Source organism: Salvelinus namaycush, chromosome 11, assembly GCF_016432855.1.
Source record: "Salvelinus namaycush isolate Seneca chromosome 11, SaNama_1.0, whole genome shotgun sequence".
NCBI classification, from domain to species: Eukaryota; Metazoa; Chordata; class Actinopteri; order Salmoniformes; family Salmonidae; genus Salvelinus; species Salvelinus namaycush.
This window is the reverse complement of record NC_052317.1, coordinates 29,762,994-29,784,607: the sequence shown is the minus strand read 5'-3', so window position 1 is coordinate 29,784,607 and position 21,614 is coordinate 29,762,994. Positions and strand designations below refer to the sequence as shown.

The window sequence follows — 21,614 nt, the reverse complement described above, 5'->3', positions numbered from 1 at the left end:
ATGGGTGTAACTTCACATCAAGAAACGCCATTGTCAGTAAACGCCCCTAATTGCATCTGCAATTACACCCTTCTCCCTCACATGTTGGGCTGTCCAGGCTGGATAGCTGCAGGCAGAGCGCATCGATACATTTCCAGCGTACACTGCCGTGCAGTTGCAGCGTCATTGTGCAAACTGTTTGAATGAATTTCGGTGTAGCTACTAGCTAGCTAGACAGAACTATATCGTAGCCAACTACACCCGACAGCGAATTCGCGCCCCGGTGACTGGAGTTTGAGATTAGCAAACAAAACTGCCTAAAAGATGACCGTGTTTACAGGTAAGCTAATGCTATAAAGTAAACACTTACAATGATGACCCTTTTTCTGAACTATTTATACACGTGTTTCAATGATCACTATTGGACCGCTATCTAGCAAGCTAACTAGCTAAAGTGTTAGCTAGTCATCATAGGCCGTAAAGTAAATCAGTGGAGTCACCAACTAGCGAGCTGCCCGACAAAAATAACAGATTCGAGAGTGTTCTCTCTGATTTAAGAAAATATGACATGACAAACGAACTATCTGTTAAGTAACCTAGATACTTGTTGGTGTTGTTGACAACTAGTTAAGTAATTTGTCTAACTAGCTAGCTACTTAGCTTTATGTTGTGCTAACGGCACTAGTTAACTTCCTGCAGTCACGTCAATATTTAGCTAGCTAGCCTGCTAACTGTTAAGCTAGCCAGAAAATTAACTGTCTTACACTGTACGCAAAGAGCCTAACGTTACTGTATGAAAATTGTGCTGCAACGTTACATCTGGCCCAATTAAACTAGCTAAGTAGCCAGTCTAACACTCGCCAATTTGTTACCGCTAAATTAGTGTGTTTTGTGATTATTTTGCTAACTTGCTAGCTAGGTAGCTAACGTTAGTTAGCCATTGAATATAGGTAGCATGTTACTTAAGTCATTTTACTATCTCTTTTATGCTATCTTCCTAGTCGGCACAGTAGTAGCCGCAGTTTTTCGCTTGCTTCTAGCTAACAGGTGATCAAGACTTAATAACCAAAACATTCGACTCTTATTTAAAGCCATCCTCTGCAGCACAGGTTATCACTGTAAAATATGATTGTGCTGTGTCATTCATGACAAGACACGATGCATCAGAGATGCCTTCCACTCCCTGCTGGTTAGTAATAACAAATACCTGTTTGTTTTTTTGTTTTTTTCTCAGTGAATGTGAAATGGGGGAAAGAGAAGTTTGATGCAATAGAGCTGAACACAGAAGAACCTCCCATGGTCTTCAAGGCTCAGCTCTTTGCCTTGACTGGGGTACAACCAGAGAGACAGAAGGTTATGGTCAAGGGAGGCACACTTAAGGTAAAGTTGTCTCATTTTAGTTAATCAATGAATGTCATCACTTGGACCACGGATGATCAATACATTATTTCCAAAGATACCTAATCATTTGTATGTCTTTTTTAGGACGATGACTGGGGAAACATCAAATTAAAGAATGTAAGTATAGCCTAAGAGTTGTCATGTTACTTCTGTCGATATTGTGGAAAGTAGACTGATATATTGGCACATTTCATTGTAATTTAGTGGACCTGTTTTGGGGTAGTGTTAAGATTATCAAGCCTAATGCTGCAGGGTGATCTATTTTGTTCTTTGATTACCATCAACAGATATCCTATGGTACACAATGTGACATGCGATACTCTTCTTCCTCTCTCCACCCTCTCTCCGTCATTCCCCCTCTGTCCTAGGGGATGACTCTGTTGATGATGGGCTCAGCGGAGGCCCTGCCCGAGGAGCCTGCAGTCAGGCCCATGTTTGTAGAGGACATGACTGAGGACCAGCTGGCCTCAGCTGTGAGTTAATGTTTACTCGTTGGATGTCTGTTTGTTTAAAGGGAATGGATGCTGGCTGGGTTTGCCAGTGCAGACAGTAAGAGAAACTAACCCCATTTTGCTTGTTGTCTGTGTAGATGGAGATGCCTTGTGGACTGACCAACCTGGGAAACACCTGCTATATGAACGCTACAGTGCAGTGTCTTCGCTCCGTGCCAGAGCTCAAAGGAGCCCTCAGAAGGTGGGCTCATGATTTTTGCATTAATGCCACTCTGTGATGATGCAAGCAACTTGTCAGTGATCTAATCTATAGTGATGATGCAATATGATTCTTATTAATTTGATATCTATATACAGCTGACAATTATATCACATGTATTGTTTGTCTTAAAGACAAGGCTTTCAGGCTCTTCAACATGATATCGTCTTGTTTTGATTGCTACCTTGCCATGAGCAGGTGACTAGGGTGTGCCTATAAGATTAGACAATAGACTGTTTTTGTTCTTAGATGTGTTTTATGGCTTTGATCTTATTTATGAGCCCTCTGTCTCCACCTACAGGTACGCAGGTGCTCTGGGGTCCTCAGGGGCCAACGCATCATCCCAGTACATCACAGCAGGTCAGTGCCTGGCATTTGTATCTGTTGGATTTATATTTTTTTAATCTTTGGTTCTCTGCCAGTGTAGACGTGGTAATGGTATGACTCAGTGAGTCATAGCCATAGAGATCCTATTACTAAGTATTCTAATTCCTAATTCTATGGTCAGAGCACAGTGCTGCCAATACCCGCATTGTGTGGTGTACTATAAACTGTAAGTGGCTTTGGGTAAAGGGTCAGCTAAATGTCCATGTTCTAACTGTTAAACAACCGTTTGTATTCCCTTCCTCAGCCCTCCGTGACCTCTACGAGACCATGGACGAAACTTCCTCTAGCATACCCCCAATCATCCTGCTGCAGTTCCTGCACATGGCTTTCCCCCAGTTCGCTGAGAAGGGAGACCAGGGACAGTACCTTCAGCAGGTGAGACCGGGGCCCCTGGCTTGCACCAGTCACTCACTCATCACCAGAAGATGCTACTTTGCTAATACTGCTTGGTACTACTCAGTAACACACATCTAGACTGAACCACATTGATTGCTCAGTTTCAAGTAGCCCAAGAGGACATTTGAATAATTGTGCATACAGAATGTGGTCTGAAGAGTGGAAATGGGCTTCATTAATGAATGTCTCTCCCTCTCTAGGATGCCAACGAGTGCTGGTTGCAGATGATGCGGGTTCTTCAGCAGAAGTTGGAGCCACAAGACCCAGACGCTCCCATGGAGGTATGTGTATAAACAAGTATGTAAGCTGTCAAGGTAGCTATAGATGTGGATGTCTGTCCTAACTTTCCCTTTTTCTGTCTGCCATAGACTGACACTGAGAGTGGAGCTGCTGCTGTCGCTGCCAAGAAGAACTTCATCGACCAGTATTTTGGAGTGGAGTATGAAACCACGTATCCTTACAGTCGGAACGCCTGACCAATTGAATTTGAGATGAGCGTATGATCTATTAGGGAAAGGAATATGGCTTCCAGGGTTTTTATTGGATGTGGCAGGTGGCCTGGCAACATTTTATAGGCCCCCCATCTTGGCAGTGTAGAGACATTTTTCCATTTCTAAGCCAATTTCCTGCAATTCTACAAATTTCTCCATGGAGCCAAGATACATTTTCGCAGTTTTAAAGCAAATTTCCTGCAATTCTATGCGTTTTGCCATGGCTAATTAATTCTCCCTGACTGTCTAGCTTTAATTTTTGTGATTGTTATTTCTCAAATATTATATAAACAATAATGGACCTATATATATAATTTTTTTCTCTACGTACTTTATATCTGGTTACATTGAAATACTTTTTACCCAATCCTGCGCATGTAATTTTTTTTTACACTGTTTGGATTAAGGCACCCCGAAAAAAACGCTTAGCGACCCGCCTAAGGATTTGAATGGCAGAAAAATCCCTGGCTTCCACATTTGTATATTATTTCAACAAACCTTTTGCTATCTCCTCCCAAGAATAGGTAGGCAGGTAGCCTAGTGGTTAGAGCGTTGGACTAGTAACTGAAAGGTTGCAAGATCGAATCCCTGAGCTGACAAGGTAAAAATCTGTCGTTCTGCCCCTGAACAAGGCAGTTAACCCACTGTTCCTAGGCCGTCATTGAAAATAAGAATTTGTTCTTAACTGACTTGCCTAGTTAAATAAAGTTGAAATTACATTTAAAAATCCCAGAGTGGTGTCCTTCCTGTCTGTCAACTATGTTTGGAAGGACACCTATATCTTGAGTCTCCTATTTCTGTTTCTTTCTTAAAAATATGCTTAACTTTGGAGAGTACCAAGTTTTTTTCAAACCTCCCACTTTGGGCTGGATGTGTCGATGAGCAATTAGTCACGAAATTCCTAGTTTGAAAGCAACCCTTTTTTTGGAAACTGCCGTGCCATTTTTCCCACATGGGCCAGCCCCCTGGCAATTTGAGTTCTAGCTAATGCACTTCAGCTCTTTGCCATTTCAGTGACAGCTAGCAAGCTACACACACAGCAGAGTGAGAGGTAGCAATGTGGTGCACATATCTGCACATATGTGATGTAGTACGCAATTTCCGTTGACCACTTTTGATGAGCTACTTTCGGAACTACTGGCTAAAAAGTATACAAAAGTAGTAGAGAATCTCTTTAACCTCTGTTCTCAGTATGAAATGTACAGAGTCTGAAGATGAGGAGCCAGCTAAAGGTAAAGAGAGCCAGCTTCAACTCAGCTGTTTCATCAACCAGGAGGTCAAATACCTGGCCACTGGGCTCAGGCTGGTGAGTAGTACCACAGCAACACGCACAGGAACACATGGACGCATACATACAAATGCACAGAAACACACAGGTGCACACACAGACCATGATGTCTCGAAGGTGGTCTGTCACCATGGCAACACTGATCTAATCCCGTCATGTCCCGCTGTTTCTTTCTCCAGAGACTGCAGGAAGAAATCACCAAGCTGTCCCCGTCTTTGCAAAGAAATGCCCTGTACATAAAATCTGTAAGTTTGTAGGTTGGGCTGTGCCGTAAGATTTTTATACACTAGTGAGAGCTTGTGAAATGTGTTTTATTATGTTGTTTTAGTTGGTTGGTTAAGGTGATGTTCACTTGATCTCCCTTCCTTCGTCTAGTCTAAAGTCAGCCGCCTCCCTGCCTACCTGACCATTCAGATGGTTCGTTTTTTCTACAAAGAGAAGGAGTCTGTCAATGCCAAAGTCCTAAAGGTAGGTCTTCTGATGTTTTAGGAATGTCTTCCTAATTGATGGGATTATCATCAGAATACTGTTGTAAATGGATGAAAGAATATTGTCCTGATGCTTTTTTCCCCTATTGACTTAATTCTCCAGGATGTCAAGTTCCCGCTGATGCTGGATGTGTATGAGCTGTGTACCTCTGAGCTGCAAGAGAAGATGGTGGCAGTCAGGTCAAAGTTCAAGGAGATTGAGGACAAGAAGCTGGAGAAACAGTCACAGAAGGTAAAAATATTTATTTATTTGTGTACTTGTCTCTACTGCAATTCAGCTTTGAACTGCAAATTTATACTCTAGTAAATAAACCCAACCCTCCAAGAAATGTATTTCCGTGTTGTCCTCTGGCCAAACAAAGCAACTCGGTGTGAACGAACGTCTCAAACAACATGCGTGTAGTCCGTGTAGCTTACATTTTCTCTTTGTGCATCAAGCAGGTGGAGAAGAAAGTGGGAGACAAACCGAAAGAAGTGAAATATGAGCCCTTTTCATTCGATGACGGTTGGTTACTTTACATCATATGGTTTTGTAGCATACCTTTACAAACTAAGAATCAGTCAGTCGTGTGAGGGATAGGTTGTTAAACTAATTTAAGGGATAAGTTTCTAAGCATGTCTGTCTATTCCCTGCAGACCTGGGCTCCAACAACAGCGGTTACTACGACTTGCAGGCAGTGCTGACACACCAGGGCCGATCCAGCTCCTCCGGACACTACGTCGGCTGGGTCAAGAGGAAAGAAGGTAACCTCCATAGCATTAAGAAAAGTCTCCACAGTGCGATGGATACGTCAACCTGCTGCTTAAATGGGTAGTTGACCTCAGTCAGTTCAACACAACAGAGGATGTGGGATATGGACCCAGAGATTTTAGGCCACTTTACTTTGGTGAACTATCCCTTTAAACTAAGGTTCAGCTATGTGATGTTGCCAAGTAGCGGTCAGATGAGCAACTGCACAAGTGCCCTTCTCTCTGCTGAAACGTGATAGCTGCGGGACCAAAACAGTGGAAGTTTACCCTCATGCTTCGCTCTTAGTTGTGGAAGTTGGCCTGATTATTGTTTACCTTGTAAACAAACTACTATATTCATTGTTTTTTTTGTTTTTTATCAAGGTACAGATGAATGACTTTTCAATACATCCATGTTTTGCCATTACAGACGAGTGGGTGAAGTTTGATGACGACAAGGTGAGTGTGGTGTCTCCAGAGGATATACTGAGGCTGTCCGGTGGAGGAGACTGGCATATAGCCTACGTCCTACTGTACGGACCCCGACGACTGGAAATACTTGAAGAGGAGAAACAGTAATCAACCTAATGCAAAAAAACAAATGCCATTTCCAAGCACGGTCTACACTGCATAGATGTGCAATAAATTCTGGGTGTCTTTATAAAGTAACTTCGACACAGATGTTTGTAAAGCCATCCTATATCAACATGAGTGGAGGAAGGTTTTAAATGGTTTATTTTTGAGCCAGGCAATCTCTGGACTGGATCATTGAGCGGTTGTGTTTCTAGTTCTGCAGTTATTGTTTTATACACATTGTATATTTTTTAAATCCTTGAACAAGGTGCTCATGTCAGTACTTCTCTGTAGTCATAACTAATCAGCTGTACATAGTCTTTGGCCAAGTTATCTAATCTGGTTCAGGTGTCTTTCAATTTATCCTGTACCTATAATTCAAATGTATTGGAGACCTCCCCTATCACCTACAGTGCCCACTATTCAAACCATAATGAATTCTTACACCCCTTGCGAAACAAAACTGTCTTGCACATTGCTATTGTGATTTGTCACCATACGAGCGGTTCAATACCTCTAATACAGTGTGACTATAACGCTTCTCCCTCATACATGCAGTCATTATCCTGATGGCTTTTCATAAATGGTGAAAATAAACTTATACCAAACCATGTTCTGATTAAATGACTCACTTTTATCCATCTAAATGCCCTGCACATACAATATGTATGCATTGACCTGTGAGGGATCGTAAGTATATAAAGCTCAAGTCAAAGTTGAGCGTTTATTTAAAGATTCTACGGGGGATGAAATTACAGTACATGTCTACGCATGAAGGCCTTGATCTATGTCTCGTTGAGGATGTCTGCGATCTTGGGGAAGCCAGCAGCATTGAGTGCTGGAACCAGGCTCTCGACGGTGGCCTGTGTCCCCTCACGGTCCTGCCAGGCCACCAGCAGCAGCTTGGCCTGCATGTCCACATCCTTGCTGTCTGTCTCAATCTCCCGGATCTCCGCTGCTTTTATCTCCAGCTGGCCAGCCAGGGTCTTCCATTGGGAACCCAGCTTGACTGCTATGTCATCCATCTGCTGGTTAGACACCAGTTTGGTCTGCATGCTCAGACCTTGGGGCACACAAAAGGGATGTGATCAGGTCAATATGGAAAATCGGGGGTAATCTGCAGTCCAACTGGAGCTTTGATTTTACAACTACATATCTAGAACTCACTGTCGTTGCTCTCTTTGAGAAGGGTGTCGCCGTTGTCTTCATAGTCTTCCTCTCCTGTCTTTATCTCCTCAGACGGGAGGTCCTTCTGTGATGACAGGGCAAAGGGGATTTAATTCATCAAGAGAGGTAAGGACATGGGGAACATCTCAATTACATTGTCCTCTGACCTCAAATGGGTTGTGAGGAGTATGAAATTGAGATTCTCCGATGGACACCCTATGCTCCCAAAGGGAGCCTTGTGTAATTCATAAACATTTTCAGTATCCAAGCACCCATAGTTCCGACCAGACAACTCACCGGCAGCTCCTTGGCCAGTTTGATGACCATGCTCTCCAGGTAGTCAGCCAGGCTCTTGATCTGCTGGTTGGTGGGCTGGAAGAAGTGGGGACTCCTCCTAGACAACAGACGCAGGGCTCGCCAGCCATAGTTTGAGTTACGCACCACCCTACAGGACGGGGCGTGGAGGTGAGTAGATAATATTGAACCAAAACACTTCACACGGCAGGATCTTTCTTGACACCATTGGACAGGTCTTAGGACAGACAATCAACAGTTAGTGTACAAAACATTAGGAACACCTTCCTAACATTGAGTTGCACCCCCTCAGAATCGCCTCAATTCATTGAGGCATGGACTCTACAAGTATCAAAAGCGTTCCACAGGGATGCTGGCCCATGTTGACTCCAATGCTTCCCAGAGTTGTCAAGTTGGCTGGATGTCCCTTCATACACACAGGAAACTTGAGTGTGAAAAAAACAGCTGCGTTGCAGTTATTGACACTCACACTGGTGTGCCTGGCATCTACTACCATACCATGTTTAAAGGCACTTAACATCTTTTGTCTTGCACATTTACCATCTGAATGGCTCACATACACAAATAAGGCTTAAGAATCCTTTAACATGTCTCCTCCCCTTCATCTACACTGATTGAAATGGATTTAGCAGGTGACATTAGTATGGGATCATAGCTTTCACCTGGTCAGTCATGGAAAGAGCAGGTGTTCCTAATGTTTTGTACACTCAGTGTATACACATACTTGTACTCATCTTCCACCATGTTGGCTGGGTCAGCCTGTTCAATGGCCTCTTCAAAGAACTCCTCCAGAGTAGGCATGAATTCCCTGTGGACAAGAAATTAACATTTAGGGTTAAAAGAGAAGTTATATATATTTTTTAACCAAATCTCTTTTTATGTAAATGGCAAGTTATAGAAGGGTCCATACCAATGTTCAGTCAAAAATGTTTTGGCACTGAGCAAATTTCTGAGCACAAACCTCAACGTTGGGAAAATTCGGTACAACTTCCAGCATGCGTTTACTGTCAACACTGAGGCTATACCCGCTTTAAGTTAGTGTTCAAGTAGGCTACTGTGGTTTTTGGAGCATTTGTTCATGTCTTTTCTGAGCCCCCTTACTGTACGAGGATGAGCAAGTGAATCGCTGGTTGTGGTAAATTTCTCAAAAACAAGTCAAGTCGCAAAGAAAGTGTCTGGACCCTTCTATAATATGTCATTTACATATATTTTTTACATTTGGTTGTAAAAAGCGAAATTCTCCTTTAATGTTATACACCAAAAACTTATAGGTAGGTAAGTGGGCTATGTAACTTTGACCTTTGACCAGCTGCACCACTGCTGTAAAACCACTCACCTGCTAACTGACTGGCAAGCTGCCATATTGTTATGATTCAGATTCCACAGTCTCGTGAGTTCATCACTGCAAGAAAACAAACACGAGGGAAGCTGTGTCACTCGTCCCCCATATTGGCAACATGCTATGTCTCCCCACTTTCATTAGGCTCCAATGTGAGGGCTAGACATTGTAAATAATCCTACTGGCATACCTCAACTTTCCTAAACCAACTACGGTTTTGGGGAACACATTACTATTCTGTCCCAGTTATCATTGCCATACAGAGTTCGGATATGGACAAAATGTCCAATTCACACATGTGTATAATACAGGGGTGGCAGGTAGCCTTGTGGCTAGATCGAATCCCAGAGCTGACAAGGTACAAATCTGTCCCTGAGTAAATCAGTTAATCCACTGTTCCGCCAGGCATATCAATTCAGGCAGCCACCCCCACACCTCTCTGATTCAGAGGGGTTGGGTTAAATGCGAAAGACATTTCAGTTGAATGCATTCAGTTGTACAACTGACTAGGTACCCCCCCCTTCCCTACAGACTTGAATCTTTGATATTGTTTCTGTAATGAAAAGTGCTATAGAAGTTGTATAAATTATTATTGTACAATATAAGCACCCACCAAATTATTATTATTATGTTAGGATTGATACTTACTTCCCCATGAAGACCTTCCTGTCAGGGCCTTTACCTAGGAAGTCTTCTGGAGCTTGTCTCTTCCTCATGGGTCTCTTGGGTTTGTCATCTACTGGTCTGGGGGGGGGGGGCATTCATACCCCTTCAGAAAGCATTCATACCCCTTGACTTATTCCACATGTGTTACAGCCTGAATTCAAAATATATATATTTTTCTTCTCACACACATTACCCCATAATGAAATGTCTTATTTAAATAAGTATGGACACCCCTTAGTCAATAGTTCATAGAAGCACCTTTGGCAGCAATTACAGCTGAGTCTTTTTGGGTAAGTCTCTAAGAGCTTTCCACACCTGGATTGTGCAACATTTGCCCATTATTTTTTTCTAAATCTCAGCTACTCAGGAACATTCACTGTCTTCTTGGTAAGCAACTTGTGTAGATTTGGCCATGTGTTTTAGGTTATTGTCCTGCTGAAAGGTGAATTCATCTCCCAGTGTATAGTGGAAAGCAGACTGAACCCGATTTGAGTTTTTTCCTGTGCTTAGCTCCATTCCATTTCTTATTTTATCCTGAAAAACTACCCAGTCCTTAATGATTACAAACATTCCCATAACATGATGCAGCCACCACTATGCTTGAAAATATGGAGTGGTACTCAGTTATGTGTTGTACTGGATTTGCCCCAAACATAATGTACAAATGTATTTAGGACAAAAAGTGATTTGCTTTGACACATTTTCTGCAGTATTACTTTAGTGCCTTGTTGCAGACAGGATGCACATTTTCACATTGTCAATTAGGTTAGTATTGTGGATAACTACAATGTTGTTGATCCATCCTCAGTTTTTTCCTATCACAGCTATTCAACTTTTAACTATTTTAAAGTCACCATTGGGGCTCCTGAGTGGAACAGCATCACAGTGCTAGAGACATCACTACAGACCCCGGTTCGATCCCGGGCTGTATCACAACCGGCCGTGATCGGGAGTCCTATAGGGCAGCACACAATTGGCCCAGCGTCATCCGGGTTGGCCGTCATTGTAAAATAAGAATTTGTTCTTAACTGACTTTCCTAGTTAAATAAAGTTTAAATTAAAAAATCCCAGAGTGGTGTCCTTCCTGTCTGGCAACTATGTTAGGAAGGACTCCTGTATCTTTGTAGTGACTGGGTGTATTGATACACCAGCCAAAGTGTAATTAATAACTTCACCAAGCTCAAAAGGGAGATTCAATGTGAGCATTTTTTTATTTATTACCAATACGTGCCGTTCTTTGTGAGGCATTTGAAAACCTCCCTGGTCTTTGTGGTTGAATCCGTGTTTGAAATTCACTCCTCAATTGAGGGAACTTACAGATAATTGTATGTGTGGGGGACAGATGAGGTAGTCATTCAAAAATCATGTTAAACACTTATTGCACACACAATGAGTCCATGAAACTTGTGACTTGTTAAAGCACATTTTTACTCCTGAACTTATTTAGGCTTGCCATAAAAGGGGTTGAATACTAATTGACTCAAGACATTTCAGCTTTTCATATTTTATTAATTTGTAAACATTTCTAAAAACATCATCCCACTTTGACATTATGGGGTATTGTGTGTAGGCCAGTGACAACCTCAACTTAGTCCATTTAAAATTCAGGCTGTAACACAACAAAACGTGAAAAAGATCAAGGGGTGTGAATATCTTCTGAAGGCACTGTATATACAGTACCATTCAAAAGTTTGGACACCTACTCATTCAAAGTTATTTTTTTACAATTTTCTCAATTGTAGAATAATAGTGAAGACATCAGAACTATGAAATAACACATATGGAATCATGTAAGTAACCAAAAAAACTGTTAAATCAAAATATATTTGATATTTGATATTCTTCAAAGTAGCCACTCTTTGCCTTGATGACAGCTTTGCACTCTTGGCATTCTCTCAACCAGCTTCATGAGGTAGTCACCTGGAATCCTTTTCCAACAGTCTTGAAGGAGTTCCCACATATACTGAGCACTTGTTGGCTGCTTTTCCTACACTCTGCAGTCCAACTCATCCAAAACCATCTTAATTAGATTGAGGTTGGGTGATTGTGGAGGCCAGGTCATCTGATGCAGCACTCCATCACTCTCCTTCTTGGTCAAACAGCCCTTACACAGCCTGGAGGTGTGTTTTGGGTCATTATCCCGTTGAAAAAAATGATAGTCCCACTAAGCGCAAACCAGATGGGATGGTGTATCGCTGCAGAATGCTGTGGTAGCCATGCTGGTTAAGTGTGCCTTGAATTCTAAATAAATCACTGACAGTGACACCAGCAAAGCACCCCCACAGCATCACACCACCTCCATGCTTCACGGTGGGAACCACACTTGCGGAGATCATCCCTTCACCTACTCTGCGTCTCACAAAGACTTGGCAGTTGGAACCAAAAATCTCAAATTTGGACTCATCAGACCAAAGGACATATTTCCACCGGTCTAATGTCCAATGCTCGTGTTTCTTGGACCAAGTAAGTCTCTTCTTCTTACTGGTGTGCTTTAGTACAGGTTTCTTCGCAGCAATTCGACCATGAAGGCCTGATTCACACAGTTTCCTCTGAACAGTTGATGTTGAGATGTGTCTGTTACTTTAATTCTGTGAAGCATTTACTTGGGCTGCAATTTGAGATGCAGTTAATTGCAGATTTCTGAGGCTGGTAACTCTAATGAACTTATCCTCTGCAGCAGAGGTAATCTAGGTCTTCCTTTCCTGTGGTGGTCCTCATGAGAGCCAGTTTCATCATAGCGCTTGATGGTTTTTGCGTTTGCACTTAAAGTAATGATGGACTGTCGTTTCTCTTTGCTTATTTTAGCCATAATATTGACTTGGTCTTTTATCAAATAGGGCTATCTTCTGTATACCACCCCTACATTGTCACAACACAACTGATTGGCTCAAACGCATTAACTTCTTGAGGGCAGGGGGCAGCTTTTTCACTTTCGGGAAAAATAGCATGCCAAAATTCAACTGCTTGCTACTCATCCCCAGAATATAAGATATGCATATTATTAGTAGATTTGGATAGAAAACACTCTGAAGTTTCTAAAACTGTTTGAATCATGTCTGTGAGAATAACAGAACTTATGTAGCAGGCAAAACCCTGAGGACAAACCATTCAGAATTTGTATTTTTTTTATGTCACTGTCTTTTCAATGAGTTTAAGAGACACCAGATTTTTAAAGGACTTGCTTGCAGTTCCTACCGCTTCCACTGGATGTCACCAGTCCTTGGAAATCGGTTGAGGTTATTCCTTTGTACTGAAGAAGTAGGGCTATCGTAAATGTTTGGAGAGAGTCATGTTATGAAAAAAGTTGCGTCAGTTTGGTTTCGTTTTGTATTGAACACAGATCATCCCGTCTTCAAATTGATCGATTATTAACGTTTAAAAATACCTAACGTTGTATGACAAAAGTAGTTTGAAATGTTTTGGTAAATTTACATGCAACTTTTGATATATTTTGTAGTGACTTGGCGAAAGTTGGAAGCTGTGTTTTTCTGGATGAAACGGTCCAAATAAATTGACATTTTGGATATATATCGACGGAATTAATCGAACAAAAGGACCATTTGTGATGTTTATGGGACATATTGGAGTGCCAACAAAAGAATTTCGTCAAAGGTAAGGCATGATTTATATTTTATTTTTGTGTCGTGCTTGCAGTGTTGAAATATAGTACTCGCTTTGTTTACTGTTGTGCTATCATCAGATAATAGCATCTTATGCTTTCGCCGAAAAGCCTTTTTGAAATCGGACATGTTGGCTGGATTCACAACGAGTGTAGCTTTAATTTGGTATCTTACATGTTTGATTTTTATATCATGTTATTTGAATATGGCTCGCTGTATTTTCCCTGGCTATTGGCCGGTGGGACGTTTGCGTCCCACCTGCCCCAGAGAAGTTAAGAAGGAAAGAAATTCCACAAACTTTTACCAAGGCACACCTGTTAATTGAAATGCATTCCAGGTGACTACCTCATGAAGCTGGTTGAGAGAATGCCAAGAGTGTGCAAAGCTGTCATCAAGGAAAAGGGTGGCTACTTTTAAGAATCTCAAATATAAAATATATTTTGATTTGTTTAACACTTTTTTGGTTACAACATGATTCCATATGTGTTATGTCTTCACTATTCTTCTACAATGTAGAAAACAGTAAAAATAAAGAAAAACCCTGGAATTAGTAGGTGTCAACTATTGACTGGTAATGTACATTCCTCACTTTAATGAATGATATATATTTTCAATTTGAACTTTGTCTTGATAATAATATATTCATAAGTATAGGATCATAAACATTAGGTTGTTGAATTCTGCTGCTATACCTTTCCTTCACAAAGCTTGGGCATCCCTCATTTTTCCACGAGTTCCAGTTCTCCTCTGTGTTTAGGACATGCTGTCAAAATATGAGAGGGGACTTTTCAATGTCATCAATAAGCCTTACCCTGTCAACCTTGACTTGTAATACAGAAGGCTATACAGTACCATTCAAAAGTTTGGACACAGCTACTCATTTGAGGGTTGTTCTTTCTTTATATTATTTTCTACAATGTAGAATAACAGCGAAGACTTCAAAACTATGAAATAACACATATGGAATCATGTAGTAACCAAAGAAGTGTTAAACAAATCAAAATATATTTTATATTTGAGATTCTTCAAATAGCCACCCTTTGCCTTGATGACAGCTTTGCACACTGTTGGCATTCTCTCAACCAGCTTAATGAGGTAGTCACCTGGAATCGATTTCAATTAAACAGGTGTGCCTTGTTAAAAATGTTATTAATGTGTTTGAGCCAATCAGTTGTTGTGACAAGGTAGGGGTGGTATACAGAAGATAGCCCTATTCGGTAAAAGACCAAGTCCATATTATGGCAACTCAGAAAAGCAAAGAGAAATGACAGTCCCTCATTACTTTAAGACATGTCAGTCAATCTGCAACATTTCAATAACTGTGAAAGTTTCTTCAAGTGCAGCCGCAAAAACCATCAGGCGCTATGATGAAACTGGCTCTCATGAGGACCGCCACAGGAAAGGAAAACCCAATTACATCTGCTGCAGAGGATAAGTTCATTAGAGTTACCAGCCTCAGAAATTGCAGCCAAAATAAATGCTTCAGAGTTCAAGTAACAGATACATCTCAACATCAACTGTTCAGAGGAGACGGCGTGAATCAGGCCTTTCTGGTCTAACTGCTGCAAAGAAACCACTACTAAAGGACACCAACAATAAGAAGAGACTGCTTGGGCCAAGAAACACAAGCAATGGACATTAGACCAGTGGAAATATTTCCTTTGGTCTGATGAGTCCAAATTCTATATTTTTGGTTCCAATCTCCGTATCTTTGTGAGACGCAGAGTAGGTGAACAGATGATCTCTGCATCTGTGGTTCCCAATGTGAAGCATGGAAGTGGTGTGATGGTGCTTTGCTGGTGACACTTTCTATGATTTATTTAGAATTCAAGGGACACTTAACCAGCATGGCTACCACAGCATTCTGCAGCGATACGCCATCCCATCTGGTTTGCGCTTAGTTGGACTATCATTTGTTTTTCAACAGGACAATGACCCAACCCACCTCCAGGCTGTGTAAGGGCTATTTGACCAAGAAGGAGAGTGATGGAGTGCTGCATCAGATGACCTGGCCTCCACAATCACTCAACCCATTTGAGATGGTTTGGGATAAGTTGGACCGCAGAGTGAAGGAAAAGCAGCCAACAAGTGCTCAGCATATGTGGGAACTCCTTCAAAACTGTTGGAAAAGCATTCCTCATGAAGCTGGTTGAGAGGTTGCCAAAAGTGTGCAAAGCTGTCATCAAGGCAAATGGTGGCTACTTTGAAGAATCTAAAATATGTTTTGATTTGTTTAACACATGATTCCATATGTGTTATTTCATAGTTGATGTCATCCCTATTATTCTTTAATATAGAAAAATCAAGAAAAACCCTTGAATGAGTAGGTGTGTCCAAACTTTTGACTGGTACTGTATGTTGTGATGTCACTAATAAAACATGTGAACTTGCAGGAACTACACAGACGGAATATTCAGACTATTCTTACCTCGACCATGGTGGCAAACTTGTCTCCATCCGGTGCGATCTCTCTGAGCAGCTACAGGGAACAAGTTAGACAGGTGATAAAAAATAGCAATATCTAAATATACAATAAACACATGTATCATACAAAAGAGCCCAAACTCAGTGACATTTAAAATGTTTACTCAGTGAAGATGTACAGCTGAATACATACATTCAATACAGTGCAGTGTCCACTTATAACCTTAGCTCTAACACCCTCTCTTCCACAAAGATGTACTTCAGTACTTTTCCCTATCACCCAGGATTTCTCCGTGCATATCAATAAGACTTATTATCAGTCAGCAGAGGCCTTGAGTTATTGGGAGCACACATTCCTACAGTTCACTAAATAATTACACTTCTCATGCACAGAGCTTGAACCTAACAGTACTTTCAATCTCTAAGGATATAAAAACAATCTATTCATACTAAGAGGATAATTATATAAAACAGTAAAGATATAAAACAGTAGTTTACAATCTATCAGATGAAACACACACACACCTGGTACACAACTTTGGTGGTCTCCTCCATCCATGAACACTGATCATCATTCAGGATACAACTGGAGCTGCAGCAACAGGACAAGAGTTGGTAGTGAAGAGACCAACAGCAGTCAAATCCCAATATGAATTCACTGTTACACCTTTGACTGCTAAATTAAATCAGACTACATTCAACCTGACATAGGGTATGATGGTGTGGGACGGGGGGCATCTTCTTGGGCCACCTCACCTTTTGAACTTGACCTGTCCCTTGAGGTACTGGAACAGGATAAGGTACTGCAGGAGGATGTGTCGTCTGAAGTTACTGTCACTGAGCTGCAGGTCCATCAACTAGAGAGGCAAAGACTGTATTTGAAGGGATCCATTTGAGAAAGGCGAGGTATAGACTTCCTAATCTCAATCACATAATGAGTAGTTACTTGGGACGTAAGGTGATTTGTAGAACAGTGACTCTGTGCAGTCTTACTGCAATGTAGTCAATCTCTATTCTGTTCTATTCTTAATTGATGGAAGAAGTTGAGATGTCACCTTCTCACTGGTAAGGAACTTGGCAAAGTAAACGTGGTCTCCTCCTGCCGTCCTCAGCTCTTCCAGCTTCCTTTTAGAAGCCTGCATGTCGTCCAGCTTGAAGCTTCTAAACACTGCCAGCGTCTCATCTGAATACTACAGACAACATACAGAACATTTCTATGAACTCAAACAACTTTTCAGTGTCTTCTCACAGAAACAAACACAGCCACTACCTGTCTGGATACTTCACAGGACATACAGAATAATAACAGTTTTGAACAAGACATTTTTTAAAGCAAAGTGTCATACTTTTTGTAGATGTCCATAGATGGGTCATGTCAGATAAGAAATGTCACAAAGCTATTTTGGGAGGGAAAGAGTGAGGGCAGAAAAGTCACCTTGAGGAAAGTCATCCAGGAAAACGTCTCATAACATTGAACAGGGTTTCTGAAGTAGTCCTGCAGAGTCCAGAACTTTCTGTATAGGTTGTAGTCGATAGGGATGGAACTACAAACAGGGAGCAATTTTATAGTACAACTTGTTTTAGCAAGCTGCAATCAAACTTACAAGACTTGCCAGCACAGGGATCAGTGCAACAGCTATGTTGATGAAAAACCACTGATGATTCCAAGCATTGTGATAGATGGAACAAGGACTCATGTTGCTTACCATGGCGCAGGTGCACTAGGTTCCTCATCTCCCATCTCCCCCTCCTCCACTTCCATCCCATCCTCCTCTGTGGGCTGTAGAAGACAACACAGAACAGAGGTAGAGAGAGAGTGGCAATTCATTGTTAAGCACATTCAACAGCACACACATCATTCAACAGCTTACACAATATACAGTATCTATAATCCTTAGAACAAGGCCTTACCTTCTGGCCAAGAGTGCTCTCTTTCTCATTTTTGTTGAACACTGTGATGTTGTTGAGATTAAACTGGCTCTGCAGGTTCAGACCTGAAACACACAAAGGAACACAATAGTGGCCACAAGTCCACATCCATGATAAAACATTAATGACATCAGTTCCTGTAGCTCCATATAACCCTCTCACCTGATTTCTCAGACAGGGGAAAGAGACGAGCCAGGAACAGCTGGATCCGTCCACAGAAGACTGTGTTCTGAGACTTGGACAACCTCCTCAAAAGATCTGCAGGGTAAGAAGATGGGGTTTAGTGATGGAATATCTGCACAAATCAAGATAACAACAAACAGGGCCGGCAAGTAGCCTAGACGTTAGAGAGGCGAGCCAACAACCAGAGGGTTGCCAGTTCCAATCCCGGGTCCTACAGGAAACATCTGCCAGGAAGTGATCTTAATGTGTGCCTTTATCCTCACCATTATACATCCTTAACAAGTAGTTCTTCCCAGCAGTGTAAAAGGAGTTCTGAAAGTGAGAGAGAAGAAAGTTATGTTGGTGGCATTTCCTTAATAACTAAAAGGAAAGATCTTCTATATGAAACCTATCATCAAGTAAACATTGACCATTACTCTAAGAACACAGAGAAACAGACTAAGCTACTTACAGACTTCCAGGTGGAGACATTCTCTTCAACAAAGGAGAAGACCTTATCACACTGGTACAGAGGAAGACAGTCCAGAACATCTCCCAACAGTAGGAAAGGAGTGGTGGCGGAGCAGATACCTGCATGGACAAGTGAAGTTACTACACTTTTCTACACAATTACTACATAATTTGCTGTCTGGCCTGTATATCGATGAAATACTAAGGAGGTAAAACAGAGGTAGATGTAGCGATGTAATGACGTGACGTTCAGCCTGCTGCTTACCTTCAGTGACTCCATCAATGCTGAGATAGATGAGAGACAGGAAGTCATCGACGAGTGCTTTCTTTTCCACCTGTAAAAGAAAAGGAGAGAAAGGGAGAATGTTGCTCGACTCTTGGTGAAGCATATTGAGCATAAGCAAGACCATGTACTAGCAGTATACTTCGACAGATTTTTCACCTTGTCGGCTCGGGTTTTCGAACCAGCGACCTCGCTAACCACTAGGTGGCAGGTAGCCCTTGAGCAAGGCACTTAACACTAATTCGCTCCAGGGGCACCGTACTACTATGTTTGACCCTGTAAAACAACACATTTCACTGCACCTATCAGGTGTATGTGACAACAAAACAAACACACATATATATACATATAAATATACTAAACAAAAATATAAATGCAACATGCAATAATTTCAAAGATTTTACTGAGTTACACAGTTCATAGAAGGAAATCAGTCAATTGAAATAAACTAATTAGACCCTAATCTATGGATTTCACATGACTGGGCAGAGGCCCATCCACTGGGGAGCCAGGCCCATCCAATCAGAATGAGTTTTTCCCCACAAAAGGGCTTTATTAGACAGAAGTACTCCTCAGCACCCCCACTCCTCACACTATCCCACAGGTGATAAAGACGGATGTGGAGGTCCTGGGCTGGCATGGTTACACGTGGTCTGCAGTTGTGAGGCCGGTTGGAAGTACTGCCAAATTTTCTAAAACAACGTTAGAGGCGAAATTAACATTAAGAAATTAACATTAAATTCTCTGGCAACAGCTCTGTTAGACATTCCTGCAGTCAGCATGACAATTGCATGCTCCCTCAACTTGAGACATCTGTGGCTTTGTGTTGTGTGACAAAACTGCACATTTTATAGTGGCCTTTTATTGTCCCCAGCACAAGGTGCACCTGTGTAATGATCATGCTGTTTAAATCAGCTTCTTGATAAGCCACACCTGTCAATTGGATGGATTATCTTGGCAAGGGAGAAATGCTCATTAACAGGGATGTAAACAAAATTGTGCACAAAACTTTTTACAAGAATGGCTTTTTGTGTGTATTTTACATTTCTGCTAAATTTTATTTCAGCTTGTGAAAAAAAATGGGACCAACGCTTTACATATACATATCTAAAACAAAGTACACATACATACATACATATAGACAGACACACACACACACACATACATACATAGATATATACACAAATACATACATATATATATATATATGCGCTACATTTCTTTAAACTTACAATCTGCTCCTCCAGGACCTGCCTCAGAGCTTGGTCAAGGGTGGTCTTCTTCTCTGTCTCACTGTGAAGAGACAAGCAGGCAGACAATGTCAGTGGTGATGTGGACAGAGGCATAGCCTAGAGATAATATAATTAATGTTAACAGCTAACGTTAGCTATGTAACGTCATTCACTCACTTTCCAGTGATCTGGTTGAATGCGTTTATCAAAGGTTGGCTGGTTTTGTTGACCAACGCACTTCTGGTTGAGGCCTGGGTGAGAGTTATAACAATTGAACAAATAATAAAAGCTTAGTATTTTCTTGGGACTATCGTTACACGTTAACCTGCTAACGTGTCTAATAAATATGACTTGGCTTGCAAAGGTATTGTAAGCGTTTCTACAAAGATGTGATAAACAATTTAAATCATGCATAGAATAGAGTCTGAAATACTCCGTATTGAAGACAAGTTCTTACTGTAAATATATTTTTTGCATCGTTCAAATTGAATAAAATCAGTACAGACATATTTCCTCTTCAACAATAAACGTGACCCCGACTAAAGTTGTATATCCGGTTCAAATCGGGCGCAATCAGGATGTCAAGGTTGTAAGCCTTAAGGCATGGTTCAGAAAGTAATGTTTATAATTTGTAACATGAATACAATTTACGGATAATCTTCTGCCCTAGCAGTATTTTGATTTTGATTACAAGGAACATCAGAGCCACAGGTTCCTATCGTCAACATTAGAGTAAAACTTACTGTTCAACTAGGCCTATGCCAAATCAAATGCTTTGCTGGCCTTTAGAAATATATCTAAACTTTATTTTTATAACCAGTGTAATAACGGATATAGCCTATTGCATTTCAGGGATGATCTATCTCGTATTCCCGGGATGTTCATTTGTATAATAGCCTTCAGTTTTACATGCGGCCAGAAGATGACACTATACACTTTGGTAAACTATTGATTGTTGTTCCACAGAGTCCCTAAACCCAGAAGCGCAACATCGCGAGACTTCCGGGAAAGCATGTGCCTCAGACCAGGCTGAGGGTTTGGGGTTTGATAAGTCAATTATGAAGGTAACATAGTGCCTTGTGTAAAATAATGTAAAATATGAGTTGCACTTATATAATCCGTTTTGTAGTTGCAAATAGCAAACATGGCACTTCCTTTGAGAATAAATGCAACACTTGCAAGCACATAACATGAACTTTCAAACATGTACGTTGATATGTTAATAAATTCTATAAGATTTGCAACTAAATTTGAGAATGAATGCAACTAATTTCCTAAACTTGTGACGGGTGAATCTTCTGTGAATCAAAACTACATTTACTGACGTCAAATTTGTGCACTCAGAGTTTTGTCACTAATTTACTGACTAACCTCGGCCAAAAGTTTTGTAGATGTAAAAAAACATTCAAATACAATTTTATTGGTCATATACACATATTTAGCAGGTGTAGCGAAATGCTTGTGTTCCTAGCTCCAACAGTGCAGTAATATCTAACAATACACACATCTTGCAGGGTTCTGCAAGTAAGCAGTAGAGAAATAGATGAGCTCTGGTGGACAGGG

The 21,614-nt window shown here is 41.2% G+C and overlaps 2 protein-coding genes across 6 annotated transcripts; one reads left to right on the top strand and one right to left on the bottom strand.

Moving 5' to 3' along the window:
• Positions 1-124: 124 nt before the first annotated feature.
• Positions 125-7,056, top strand: LOC120055987 (ubiquitin carboxyl-terminal hydrolase 14-like). 4 transcript variants are annotated; one of them, XM_039004093.1, is made up of 16 exons: positions 125-319; positions 1,214-1,359; positions 1,465-1,497; positions 1,749-1,853; positions 1,970-2,073; positions 2,393-2,451; positions 2,723-2,853; positions 3,075-3,155; positions 3,243-3,325; positions 4,557-4,671; positions 4,833-4,898; positions 5,029-5,121; positions 5,245-5,373; positions 5,580-5,646; positions 5,778-5,885; positions 6,255-6,371. In XM_039004093.1, the coding sequence occupies exons 1-16, from the start codon at positions 304-306 to the stop codon at positions 6,266-6,268; spliced, it is 1,350 nt and encodes a 449-aa protein (XP_038860021.1). In that variant the 5' UTR covers positions 125-303; the 3' UTR covers positions 6,269-6,371. The 4 variants fall into 4 exon arrangements, with proteins under 4 accessions (XP_038860021.1, XP_038860019.1, XP_038860018.1 ...); XM_039004091.1 differs by having other exon boundaries at positions 126-319; positions 5,583-5,646; positions 6,301-7,056; XM_039004090.1 differs by having other exon boundaries at positions 127-319; positions 6,301-7,056.
• On the bottom strand, positions 6,589-20,591 carry LOC120055986 (THO complex subunit 1-like). Of its 2 annotated transcripts, XM_039004088.1 has the most exons (21): positions 20,509-20,591; positions 20,229-20,302; positions 20,052-20,112; positions 18,802-18,871; positions 18,538-18,656; positions 18,350-18,398; positions 18,066-18,161; positions 17,886-17,968; positions 17,681-17,754; positions 17,410-17,518; positions 17,030-17,164; positions 16,731-16,831; positions 16,500-16,566; positions 15,979-16,029; positions 14,243-14,313; positions 9,913-10,008; positions 9,262-9,327; positions 8,650-8,733; positions 7,908-8,055; positions 7,611-7,695; positions 6,589-7,506 (listed from the first exon to the last, which is right to left on the bottom strand). In XM_039004088.1, the coding sequence occupies exons 1-21, from the start codon at positions 20,557-20,559 to the stop codon at positions 7,229-7,231; spliced, it is 1,968 nt and encodes a 655-aa protein (XP_038860016.1). In that variant the 5' UTR covers positions 20,560-20,591; the 3' UTR covers positions 6,589-7,228. The 2 variants fall into 2 exon arrangements, with proteins under 2 accessions (XP_038860016.1, XP_038860017.1); XM_039004089.1 differs by lacking the exon at positions 9,913-10,008.
• Between the last annotated feature and the right edge of the window lie 1,023 nt (positions 20,592-21,614).

What these genes read in the sequence shown, in the direction of transcription:
- LOC120055987 (XM_039004090.1), top strand. An exon ending in CTCAAAGGAGCCCTCAGAAG is followed by an intron (nt 2,074 to 2,392) that starts GTGGGCTCATGA and finishes CTCCACCTACAG; the next exon opens with GTACGCAGGTGCTCTGGGGT. An exon ending in CTGGGTCAAGAGGAAAGAAG is followed by an intron (nt 5,886 to 6,300) that starts GTAACCTCCATA and finishes TTGCCATTACAG; the next exon opens with ACGAGTGGGTGAAGTTTGAT.
- LOC120055986 (XM_039004088.1), bottom strand. Translation starts at nt 20,559, where the DNA reads ATGTCTGTACTGATTTTATTCAATTTGAACGATGCAAAAAATATATTT. An exon ending in ATGCAAAAAATATATTTACA is followed by an intron (nt 20,303 to 20,508) that starts GTAAGAACTTGT and finishes ACTCTCACCCAG; the next exon opens with GCCTCAACCAGAAGTGCGTT. An exon ending in AACTGGCCAAGGAGCTGCCG is followed by an intron (nt 7,696 to 7,907) that starts GTGAGTTGTCTG and finishes CTGTCATCACAG; the next exon opens with AAGGACCTCCCGTCTGAGGA.